This window comes from Rhagoletis zephyria, unplaced genomic scaffold, assembly GCF_001687245.7.
Source record: "Rhagoletis zephyria isolate East Lansing unplaced genomic scaffold, Rhagoletis_zephyria_1.1 Rzeph_scaffold_01197, whole genome shotgun sequence".
Lineage (NCBI taxonomy): Eukaryota > Metazoa > Arthropoda > Insecta > Diptera > Tephritidae > Rhagoletis > Rhagoletis zephyria.
In genome coordinates this window covers 90,697-102,943 of record NW_016158281.1, presented here as the reverse complement: position 1 = coordinate 102,943, position 12,247 = coordinate 90,697, and the positions used below count along the sequence as shown (strand labels likewise).

Here is a 12,247-nt window from a genome sequence, read left to right as displayed (position 1 = left end):
CTAAGCCCTTTAATTTGGCACCTCAGTTTTTAAAATCGAATAATCGATTTACGATAGCAGCAAATATTTTTTTTACTTCTGGTGGACCATTTTCTGGATTTACCCATATACATCTAGAGGCTAAGCCCTTTAATTTGGCACCTCAGTTTTTAAAATCGAATAATCGGTGCAGATCTGATGCCGTTAACAAAAACTCATGTTCACTTCATGTATTGTATGTATACATATGTATGTATATAGATTTGAACTATCTCTGGTATTTGGGTATAGGGGTTATTAAAATCCATGTAGGAGCTTCAAAACTTTCATATTCGAATATACACAGCTCTGGAATACTTGATTTTTAACTTTGACTTTTATTTTTGCCTGAAAAAATAAAAGTCAACAATTACCGATTATTTTCTGCTCGAAAAAATAAAAGGCAAATTTTAACTTTTATTTTTGCCTTAAAAAAATAAAAAGCAGAAATAATCGGTTTTATTTGCTCAAAATGATAGAAGTAAAAAAATAACTTAAATTTTTTAACTTTTATTATAAAATGCATAACCGGTACGGTCTCTGGTAAATACATTTATTTTACTGGTAATTTTGTATTCATTCTGGTGTAAAGACAAATTAAACGTTTGCAGTTTAGGTGTACAAATACAAGTGCTTATATTCAAAAGAAAAAAAAGGTAATAGGTGACACGCTGAGTAATCGTTTCTAAGTTTCTAGGTAAGTCAAGTCAAGTCTTAGCCTTGCATAACCCAGCTTTAAGTTAAATTTCTAAGTGCAAAGAGAGCCGTGAGAGAATCAAGCTGCCATTTCATTTTTTAATAAAACCCCTACAAATATGCCACATATTATAATTTTTGGTATAAATGTAAATCATCTGGCAATCGAAAACCAAACTTTCAAATAAAGACAGAAAATAAAATAAAAACAATCACAATTTGATACGCGTAAATCATATATGTAATACTCCTATATTGGCAGTAAGAGCTAGTACCGTCCGAAAACACTACAGTACAGATATATCAATAAACACGTACGAAAGAAAAGGAACACATACGTTTATAAATAGACATGTACACAACACATATACAAAAACGGCACTCAAGTACACAATACATTGACAAAAACGGTACTAGACTGTCTCGCTTTGATTTCGCAATGATTACACATTGAGAAGTTAGCTTACTGCCAATATAGAAGTATTACATATATGGCGTAAATACATTTATTTTACTGGTGATTTTGTATCCATTCTGGTGTAAAAACAAATTAAACGTTTGCAATTTAGGTGTACAAATACAAGTGCTGATATTCAAAAGAAAAAGAAGTAGTTGTTGTTGAGGGATGCGTGTTGCCTAACCGGCATAGTCTGTGTGCGCTGCTGTGGCAAGTGCCGCCCTGTGGTGGTAGTGGATGGCGTCGCAGTTGGGGCTTACGACCGTGACGTAGGCCTGAGCAGACTCTAATGTGACTCCACTCGTTGCAAGCATTGCTCTTGGCTGAGGTGTAGTTATGGTGTAGTCGTCTCTGGCATACACAGCAGGTGTAAGTTTTTGGCCCAGGGTTTGACTCGATGCCAGCCCTGAGCAGAAGAATACTTAGCAGATTTGGCCTTATGAACGAACAACGTCTGAGATCTTTCACCGGCCCAAACGGGGTTAGGTCGCCGAAACAGCAGCCTTTGGTGGGGTAAAACCCTAGTCATTCCGGTACGTAGAACCGGGCTATCGTGGGAATGGCTCGTCTGTACGTCGTCGGGTCAAGTGGTTGGTCTGCGTATTTCTGGAATGCGTCCTTGTACACGAATAGGTGCCCCCTAACGTGCCTGGGCGGAGGCTCCTCTAGCAGTGATCTATTGGGGTGTTCACTTCTGTGGCATATTTTTGTGCTCCCTTACGCTGTGTAGGTGGCGACATCAGAAGGCACCCAGTCGTTGTCCGGAGTACGGTGTTCTGACAAGTCCGTAGCTTCGTCCACTGTGTCCACCTAGTCCCCGGCGATCAATAATAAGTCAACTTACCTTCTCCGCTCCAAGGTCAGATGAGAGAAATAGTTGATAGCTAGCGCAATTAGCAGAGATTTGGTATCCAAAGTTTTATGAGATGCCTTGTATTCTTCCAATTGCTTACTCCACATGTGGAACTCGGAGCTTAGTTTATCAATCAGCACTTCCGCTGCATTCAACGTCTTTCGCGCTTGGCCTAGTTTAATTTCCAATACTGCTGCTTCCTGCGTATAAGAGTTCAATTTTGCCGACAGTTGCTTTACACGATTATCTACATCGTCCAAGCCGCTCATAAGCAGTTGCATTTCGCCCTCGGCTACATTCAAGTTTTGCTGCAACTCAGTTTGCTCCCGCTCTAACGGACGTATGCTCTGTATGACCTTTGAGTATTGCACACTTGCCTTTACCCAAGCTGCAAGTGGTGCAGCAGCTGCAGAGGCACGTTTTGCATTCTTCATTTCGAACGATACCGCCTTAACCTTCAACAATTTTTCAACTGCAGCACAGTTATCCGGATTGATATGAGCTGGGTCCAACGAGCGTATATCTTCCTTTACACCACGTTTCGCCAAAAAAGTCTTCATGCTATTCCATGAGGTATCGCGTATGCCCATCAACCGCAACACGCCCTCGAGTATATCGCGTATCGTCTCTGGTGGTGCACGTAGCGATCGAATCTCTGAGAGTGCTTCTGACTTTATTTGACCCACTGCTGTGCTGGCCTCCGCGAGTATGGGTTCCACTTCTGCAAGTTCCTGCTGAATCTCTTTCTGACGCTCTTTCAACTGCTCACTGCTCTCTTGGGCCTTTTTCTTTAATTCAAGCATGTTAGTTTTTTGATCGTTGGCACTCCTCATAGTGGCTGAAATCATTTCGAGTGCATCATTGGCTAGTCTGCGTTTGTCGGCGAGAGCTTCCTCTTGTTGGCTGGCGTTGGATTTGAGTGTGTCTACAACGTTATGAGCGGCGGCTAGTTTGTCGACGCCGTGCTGGTAAAATAAGTTAGTCGGAACAATAGATTATGCTATGATTGTTCGACATATTTACATACCTGCAACTTTTCCAACCTCTTGTTTATATCCTTTGCAAAATTCAAATAAATATAGTAGTAAGAGCGTATTAACTGGTAGTAGCGCTTCGGCGCCTGCTGTGTTACTAAAGATTCTACAGCATCAGTAAAGTACGAGAATACTGGTACACTGCCTTTAGTACCCGCCCCTTCGGCAAGCATTTCAATGAATTTCTTTGGTAGCTGATTTTGAGTTTCAGTAGAAGCGGTGCGTACAAAACATATATCCATGTTACGGTATAGCGCTGGAAATTTGCTGAATAAACTGTTTAAGGATGGGTTGGCCGGATCCAAGGTTATGATAAGGTGTAGATTCTTCTTGGCCCCTGAAAATAAATTTATGTGCATGACATATTTTTTCTAGAATGTAAATGTATTTATTCGGTAGTACTTTTTAAAAAGTATGCGCCAAGGGACTCCTGAAAACCCTCCGACTGGGCAGCATGCTTCAGAGTACTCGCTACCGATTCCAAGTCATCGCCGAATAAATCAAGTATCTCGCTTCCTTCCAGTACAGCTTCAATGGGCTTCATTATGTCTGGGGCAAACGTAATCCAACAGTGATCGATGAGCAAACAGGTGCACTGGTTCTCAGTTGCCGCGGTTTGCATAGCCTGCAATAGATTTTATTTAACACATATTTTGTGAATGATAATTTAAACTTATCGCTGAACTAACTAATTTCAAATCGTTATAGAAGTCCGTTACGCCATACCCAGCGCCACCTTGCATAATATACAACTTTGAATGCTGCAAATTGGCCGCTACATAGAGGGCATCCAAATGCCTACCACCCGCGCGTGCAATCATCAACAAGTGTGTTTCGTCGCGCGCCAGGACTCGCGCCACTCTGGAAGCCAAGTCGAGCAGCTCCCTAGTGATCGGCTCGTCGATTACAAAGGACTCAGCATCTAAGTAGTCAAAGTTTAATTAGCCAGGGCGGGCATGGACTATAAATATAAAATTAGTTTCTGCTTACTACAAATAGTAATTTGCTTCTGAACTTCTTCCTGCCACTCATCGTGTGCGAGTGCACGAAATTCGACACAGTGTTTTGGCGACTTGGGGACGAAGAATACTTCCTGTATGAGGAAAATTAAGTTTATGTTCCATTTAATTGGACGTTTTTTAATATTCTACCTCTTTGCTGTAAATCTTGCGCATTGTTTGCCTAAATATACTCTGAAACTCGCTGACGTCAGCATCACTGGCCAAGCGATTTTCGAATGTGGAGATTAACTCTGAGCAAAAAGCCTGAAAAAGGTGAATATAATATTTGAATATTTCAACATCTGCGTGTTTCCCTCACCTCATTGAAAGTTTCAGCAGGATAGTAATGCAGATTGTGAATCAGTTTCATTACGAACTTTGGATTAAAATTATAGTGTTCCCAGCCATGTGTAGATACACTGAACGTTGCTTGTAACTTAAAGGGGGAAATAGACAAATATATAACGTTTTTTCATCATATATTCCTATTCATAGGAGCTTAGGTTCTTGTTGCTTATTTCTAGAAACACTTTTTTCATATGAGTGCTGTAATAATTTATTGATGTGGTACTAGCTTTCAAATTATGTAAAGTGTTTATTGGTGAGTTGTCTTTGGCTTTTGTACATGGCTCAATTTGAATGAAATTTTTATTTCTATCCATGTAGCTTAGCACTTTTACTGCCACCAATACATGATTCTTACCTTTTTGAATAACTCCATCAAACCTTCCACAACGTACTGCACATTTGCTGCCGGCGTTTTGAAGTGTTCATTTGCTAATATAGGCTCCAGCCGACTTTGAACTATGGCGAACATGTCGGCATCGTTTGGGTTACTAATGCGAAGGAATTGATTTATTGCGAGAAATCGTCGCGGTAGCTTCTGTAGACTGCTGCTTATTGCTGATGTAGAGGCTTGTGAAATGGATCCACATATTTGCAAATCGCTGATGTGCACCCATTCCAGATTTTCTGCATAAAAACCGGAGCGTTGCACCAGCTGAAACAACAGTTCCATAACTTCACTTGTACCCCATGCATCGATGTAGCAAAGATCAATATTCTTCAAGAACAAAATCAATCGCAATTGCTTCGGTTTGAATTCCCGCCCTCGTAGACCACTCACAGTGACGCAGTTCTGAAAATATGTGTGCTAGAATTTCGTATCATAAAATTATAACATACCATTCACACCTGCTTTAAGCAATGTAAGATGTAGGCGGTCGTAAGCTGCGTAGAACAGTTAACGATGATTATATTGTAGCCAGCATACTCCTGTACCGCCTGCATCAACAGCAGCGTTTTCGCTGAACCCGTCGGGCCCACAATTAGGAATGGTGTGTTAGCGGAAGCACTTAAGTAGGTGCGTAACGTACTTAAATATGATTTAACCGCAGCGGTCTGTAAGAGTTGCATCCCACCGTTAAGCTCATTTGCGTCAAATAATGGTAAGGCATCTGACTCATAAAACTCAATTGTGTTGAGTTCGTTATTAAAGTATGCCAATTCTGCACGATTTGGATTACTGATGTGAATATTTGCGCGCTCAAATATAAAATTGGCTAATTCATTGTGTCGTTCAGGTGGCAAAAAACCGTAAAGTGTACGACAAAGCGTCACACAAAACTCATCGCGACTTTGTACGGCGCTCAACCGCAAAAGTAAGGCGCGCAGGAGCTTCCAAGTATTTAAAGGGGGTAAGGAGCTGCTTTGGCTTGAGTAAAGTTTCATACTTATTAAGGTAAATTCTCTTATTTGAACTCACAAGACACTTACTACAGATACTCTTTTTCGACCCACTGTACGGCCGGCTTAAATTGTTCCTCTATGTAACTGAACACGAGGTCGCCAAACTCTTCCTTGGCTAGCATGGTTTCAAGTATTTGTGCTTGCGGAAAATCTGTATTACTGTATAAGGAATGACAAATAATTCGATATTTGCAAAAACTGTATAAGGATTTGTATGTACATGTCATCGCTACCATGTCAAACTATCGAATGTGCAAAAATGCTTTTTTAATAGCGATACATTGCGCATGAGTTTTGAATGATACACAAGTTGGCAAATCGTTAAATTTCGAGTCTTGTTAGAAGCAGAGGATACTGGCTTTAATAAAGTGTCGAATAAAATACCTTTTCCTAATGACATTTAAAATATTTTTTTTTTTTGCTCTTGAAAAGTACCAATTTTTACATTCGATAGTTTGACATGGTAGCGATTCAACGAGCAAAAAAAATCGATGTGTTAGATTTATTTCAAACTTTGAGGTCATAATCTACGTTGAATTTCATGAGACCCTTATTTTTTCTTTTTTTCCGAAAATACGGTTCTGAATCCCGTAGCACGGTATCAAAAATTAGGTCGTAAAAGCCATATTTAAAAAAATTAAAATTTACTTCAATGTATATTCCAATCAGCATCAGCACAGTCATCGACTAACTTTCGTAGCATACGTTGGTGTTTGCGGTTGTGTTCTCTGTGTATATTCATTCGCGGTTCAGTTATATCCCAACAACAATCTTCATACGTTTAATTTTTTTATTTGTCTTGTTTGCCAAGTGTACCACGTGCTTAATTTGATTCCATTAAATTTAGACCCAACATGCCCCCTGGGGCGCATAATTTAGGGGACAATAGGTTCACTGCCTTTGCGTCCTCCCCCAAACGTAAGAAGAAGCGTCCAACAAAATTCAATGATTTTCCAGATCTTCCGCATCTTAACAAAACAATATCCATCTCAAAATATATTTCTTCCACTAATCATCAGAAACGCCTTTCTCATTATTCATATTTCGCAGTACAAAGATCACTAAACGTAATAAGGAAGAACATAGAACAAATTTCAGAGCTTAGAGACGGAAATCTTCTTCTACTGGTCAAAGGCAAGCATACTGCAGAAAAATTTATAGCTGCCAAGCAACTTCCAGGAATATGCGATATCACATGTAAATACCGCGACAACCTCAATTTTGTGAATGGGACGGTCTTCGCCCCTTTTCTAAAATATCTTCCTGATGAGGAAATCGTAAAGGAATTATCAACTGAGGGTGTAGTAAGTGGTTTCCAATTCACAATGATAACACAGGCCAACAGAATGGAAAACAATTTTGGTGCGGTAAATGTTAAAACTGTTTTTGATAGACTTTTTGGTGCTGATTGAGAATCCGTAAGTACAAAGTTTCCATCAGCTCCAGATCTTGAGAAAAATGAGGTCAAAGTGTCAAAAAATCACGATTTTCGCAGTATTTGAGAAGCTGTAGAGAACTTAGGCTTAAATTAAGGCTAGAACTCTCGACTACTGTCCCTGAAAATACCCTCCCTACACCTTGACCTGATGGTCACTTATAGTCGTTTAATGAAGAGCAAAAACTGATTTTGGCGAAGTTTGAGTACCTACCGCAATTAAAAAAAGGACATAGAACCCTCCACTTAGGCTTAAATTAACGCTTGAACTTTCGACTACAACCCCTGAAAACCTTGATCTGATGGTAACTTATAGTACTTTATTGAACAGCAAAAACTGACGGTATTTTCAGGGATAATAGTTGAGAGCTCTATATTTAATTTAAGCCTAAGTGGAAGGTTTTGTCATCTTTTATTTCTTTGCTAGAGCTTCCCAAATATTGCAAAAAATGCAATTTTTTGACACTTTGACCTCGTTCTCTCAAAATCTGGAGCTGATGGAAACTTTATACGTATGTATTCGTAATCAGCACCAACAAGTCTATCAAAAACAGCTTTCACATTTGCGGCACAGTGTTGCCCTGTGTAATTGACAATAAAGTAACCCCAAGTGGGGTTATCCTCCTTATTTTTGATGCATTCAGAATTCCAGAAGCCATCAACATATCTTGGTATAAAGTTAAGTGAGGGAATATTTCTCGAATCCCCAAGTCCATCATCCAACGTATTCAACATTCGATTTCCATTAATCTAACAACTTCTGCAAACAACACTTCACGATTACAACCGACTTCTAACTCTACATTATCCTCGCATATTACTCGCTACACACAGGAACTCTTAAACCAAAACCGCTATTTATATTCTCCAACTCGATTGACTTCTGACTCTGAAAGCGAAAGATCAGATATGATGATTAGTAACATTAGTAACCCTATCGATGACCTTTTATATTCTTCAATGGAATATCCACGGACTATATAACAATTTGAATGAATTAAAACTTTTCCCTTCAATAGAATTGCACCTATCTCAAATTCATTTCATAGTTATTTCCATAACCTACCCAGTAACTACTTCAAAGCAAGGCATATGAATCATGGTAAAAAACAGAACTCGCCACAAATTGCTAGATATTATATCCCCGATATCAGTCATTGCCGTCGAAGTTAACTTAGGTTTCAAATTTACTATTGTTGCATCCTACATTCCTCTGCGGCAACCTTTCAATCTCAAAAATCTTCTAGACATAACTTCTGGTATTACTACTGATATACTCTTGATCGGCGACTTGAATGCGTGGAGCCCCCTTTGGGGATCCACTTCTGATAACCCAAAGGGGAAAGGAGTAGACGATTTTATCCTTCTAAATAATTACATAGTATTAAACGACTTGGCCCCAACTCATTTTTCAACCCACCAGACATTTACGTATGCAGACGTAAGTATGTGCTCGGCTAGTTTGGTCCCAAAGCTCTTTTCCCCTTTTTTCCACGGAAGCGACCATTTCTACCTTCTTACTAAAATTGTCGCCGCTCCGTCCAATCCAGGTACCCCCAAACCAAAGTTTATCACAGAAAAAGCACACAGGGCCCTTTTCCAACGTTCAGTAACAGGAACCTTGACAAACTACAACCAGTCATCTGCGATCAGCAAAGAGGCCAATAGTATAGCTAAAACTATTCGCACAGCTGCACATCTGTCTATTCCCTAAACACAAAAGAAATATTATAAAAGCATTGTGCCCTACGAAACAAAAAACAAACCCTTTGGCCCATTCCCATCCCAATCTATCGGAATACAAAAAAAGTAACGCCTACTTAACAAAAAAAAAAACACTGAAAGAGGCGCAGAGACAAAGCTTTGAGGATTTGACTAGTACAATAACCTCAGATTTCAACCCCAGAAAAATTTGGTCTAATATAAAGATGCTTTCGGGAACCTTCTCACCCTCATCTATAAAATTATTAGACACTACTATTCTGCGGACATGGCAAATCATTTCGGCTCCGCTTGGTCAAACTATTCAAAAGACTCCAATTTCCACCTTAATTTTGTTGCCGAGAAAAATCTAACTCTAAGAGAAGACTACGTAAATAACTCTCCCTCGCCATCTGTCAAAAAAATTGAGTCCCCTATTACCATTTTCGAGTTTGAAGTAACTATTTATTCAATGTCGGGTAAAACCCCAGGCCGTGACCGTATTTCATATTCATTGCTGAAAAGCTTACCCTTAGTAGTCAATACTCGATTGGTCGACCTGTACGACGCTATCCTAAATCAAGGCATCTTTTCACACACGTGGAAGAATGCAACCTCTATTGCTGACTATAGACAAATATCACTCTTGCCATGTTTAAGCAAAACACTGGTTCGCGCATTCAAACAAACTATTTGATGCCCATCAAGTTGCGTTCAAGAAAGGCCAGGGAACGATGGACGCCTTACTTATTTGTAAACATTTTGTCTCATCTGCCCTTTCCACAAAAAGCTCTAGTTAAAAGATTAGATATAATTAAATACCTACTTGATCTATTAAATCTAAAAAGGCCATGTGAATGCTGAGGAAATTCCTCAAATTTTGAAAAAAAAAAATGTCTCCATATACATGGTGAAATAAAAATAAGGTGATGTCAGTTAGGGGGTGTTTGTTGTAATTTTGACAAATTCGGTAGCCCCGTTCTGATTGATGCCCTCTTGAACAAAAACTACACTAGAAAAACTCCTTTTAGGTATTGCGCTGAAAACGTAAGAGTGAATATCACTGTCCTTGACATTTCTGTTTAGTTGTGACTTTTCCATTTAATATTTTTTGCAAAAATTGTGATTTGTGTGTATATTCAACAGCTTTTAATTTTGCGATTTTTTGGAGGTTTTCCTGACTTTGGCTACAAATTTAGGTAACCAATTTTAAGTACTTATGCCAAGTGGCCAATAAAACTTATTATGTTTACCTTCCACAGATTGTGAATTGGGTTTTTTATCTCAGCGAGAAGCTGCGATATAAGTGCGATTTTTGGCTGCAGTGGACTTCAGTTCCAGGTGAGTTTATTCAATTGGCCAGGTAGTTAATAAAATGGTCAGTAAAAGTGCGTTTCTTGTTTAATAGGTTTTGGAAGTTGTGCCTGTTCACCTACTAGAGGCTGCAATACAAGTGCTTTACAAATAAAATTACGAAAATCTTTTTATAATTCATAAATAATCGGTCTTTTAAAAAGAAGAAAAAACTTACTTAGAGTAGTTGTGTTTGTTTAAAAAATTATTCAGTAACTCGCCCGCAACTCCCCAGTGACTTAATTTCTGCGAATTCGCTCTCAAAGAAAAAATATCCAAAAAAGTACGTGAACGCAAATCCAGTAATAATTACCAAGTTTCATGAACAATTTATTCTTTATTCGCAGCAAATTCCTAATAAAACAATATATTTTATATTTAAATTGGTGTATTTGGTCAATTTCAATAATAAAAACCCAAAAACAGTTTCCTTATTAGTTTAAATTGCATCCAGCAAGTTACAAGTAAAAATTTATCCATTAAAAATGCAGTAAAAACTTGGAACTTCAGCTGTTTCGCTCTCTCAATAAGTTTTTGCGTACGAAATTGCCAAAACATGAAAATTCGTACCAATTTTCTGGATTTTACTGGAAATGGGTAAACCTAACACAACTATTGTTTATTATCTTTAACGTTGTTTTGGTAAAATAATTCTTTAATACATACTTTTTAAAAATAGTATTCAAAAGGGCGTTAAAATGGTCCTAAAATGTTCCCCTTTTTTTACTACATTTATAGGCATTGCCGAAATGGGGCTCCCAAAAAAGTGAGGTTATGCAACTGACATCACCTTGTTTATTCCACCATGTCCATATAATAATATATAAATTTGAATTTTTTAAATATCGCTTTTACGACCTAATCATTGATACTGTGCTACGGGCTTCAGAACCGTGTTTTCGGAAAAGAAAAAAAAATACGTATCTTATGAACGTAGATTATGTCCTCGAAGTTTGAAATATGTAAATCGAACACATCACTTTTTTGCGCGCTGAATCCATACAGAATGGGCCATATATACCCCAGTAAAAGAATTATACATGCAGTATTTCAACTTCAGCTAGTTAAATGAAAAACAAATCATAGATCTTTAATGTTTCTCCCTATAATTGTATTCATTAACTCTATAAAAAGAATATAAAATATCTTATAAATATGCATTAGTTTATGACAAGATAATTTCATTGTGCTATTATATTCAAATTTTCATACAACTGTGGAACACAAAAAAAACTAGATTGCGCATATCACAGGTTTGATAGCTATTGATAGCTTTCCGGGCTGCTCCGGTAATTAGAGCGTAAAAATAAGTTACTCTCTCACAATTGTCAAAAATGTGTCAACACGTGCCAAAAGTGCCCAGAGCGTGAGGAACGCAAAAAACCACATTTCGTGCCCGGAATCAACAAATCGGCTATAAACAATGATGTTACGTGTATGTATCTTATATGGCTAATAAAATTACCAAATAACTACATTTTCTGAAAATTCTGTGGTATTTTCCACTGTTGTGTTTTATAAAATTTACTTTCGCATTTAAACAACAACAGCTGTTATTTCTAATTGCCCTTTTGCACATTTGTGCTCGATCCAAAAGTAGAACGTATTCGCTCTCTATTACCCATTTTTCTAGCGTGAGGAACGCTTTCTGGGCTCTTTTGGGCACCCGCGGGCTCTTGTGGAACAAACCTATTAAGATTTACTAGATCAATTCGTGTTCTCGAGAAAAAAAGTTTTCAGGATCCAAAAATCTGTGTATAGCGGTCAAACTTTTTTCTCCAATTTTTTTTTTAATTTATCGTTATATACAAAGCTTTTCAAAATTTGAAGAAAAAAATTTGGCCGCTATACTTTGATATATTGATCATGAAATTTTTTTTCTCGAGAACACGAATGGATCTAGTAAAACTTAGTATGAGTCATTGTTCGTATGACCAACAGCTATCAAAC

The 12,247-nt window shown here is 38.1% G+C and overlaps 2 protein-coding genes across 2 annotated transcripts in view; one reads left to right on the top strand and one right to left on the bottom strand.

The window, feature by feature from the left end:
* Window positions 1–12,247, bottom strand: part of LOC108363135 (cytoplasmic dynein 2 heavy chain 1-like) — a 67,975-nt gene that overhangs the window by 38,414 nt on the left and 17,314 nt on the right. Inside the window, exons 3-12 of the mRNA XM_017616404.1 lie at window positions 5,836–5,967; window positions 5,254–5,773; window positions 4,763–5,197; window positions 4,379–4,495; window positions 4,210–4,323; window positions 4,049–4,151; window positions 3,748–3,980; window positions 3,461–3,683; window positions 3,052–3,395; window positions 2,016–2,989 (exon numbers count right to left, since the gene is read on the bottom strand). Of these exons, the coding sequence (XP_017471893.1) occupies window positions 2,016–2,989; window positions 3,052–3,395; window positions 3,461–3,683; window positions 3,748–3,980; window positions 4,049–4,151; window positions 4,210–4,323; window positions 4,379–4,495; window positions 4,763–5,197; window positions 5,254–5,773; window positions 5,836–5,967 (3,195 nt within the window). The remainder of the gene's footprint in view (window positions 1–2,015; window positions 2,990–3,051; window positions 3,396–3,460; window positions 3,684–3,747; window positions 3,981–4,048; window positions 4,152–4,209; window positions 4,324–4,378; window positions 4,496–4,762; window positions 5,198–5,253; window positions 5,774–5,835; window positions 5,968–12,247) is intronic.
* Window positions 6,292–9,052, top strand: LOC108363133 (uncharacterized). The gene is made up of 2 exons (XM_017616403.1): window positions 6,292–7,175; window positions 7,888–9,052. The coding sequence occupies exons 1-2, from the start codon at window positions 6,663–6,665 to the stop codon at window positions 7,918–7,920; spliced, it is 546 nt and encodes a 181-aa protein (XP_017471892.1). The 5' UTR covers window positions 6,292–6,662; the 3' UTR covers window positions 7,921–9,052.

Bases quoted from the DNA above. Each gene is read 5' to 3' on its own strand.
- LOC108363133 (XM_017616403.1), top strand. From the start codon at position 6,663: ATGCCCCCTGGGGCGCATAATTTAGGGGACAATAGGTTCACTGCCTTT. The intron at 7,176-7,887 runs GTAAATGTTAAA...TGATGCATTCAG, and splicing joins TGGAAAACAATTTTGGTGCG to AATTCCAGAAGCCATCAACA.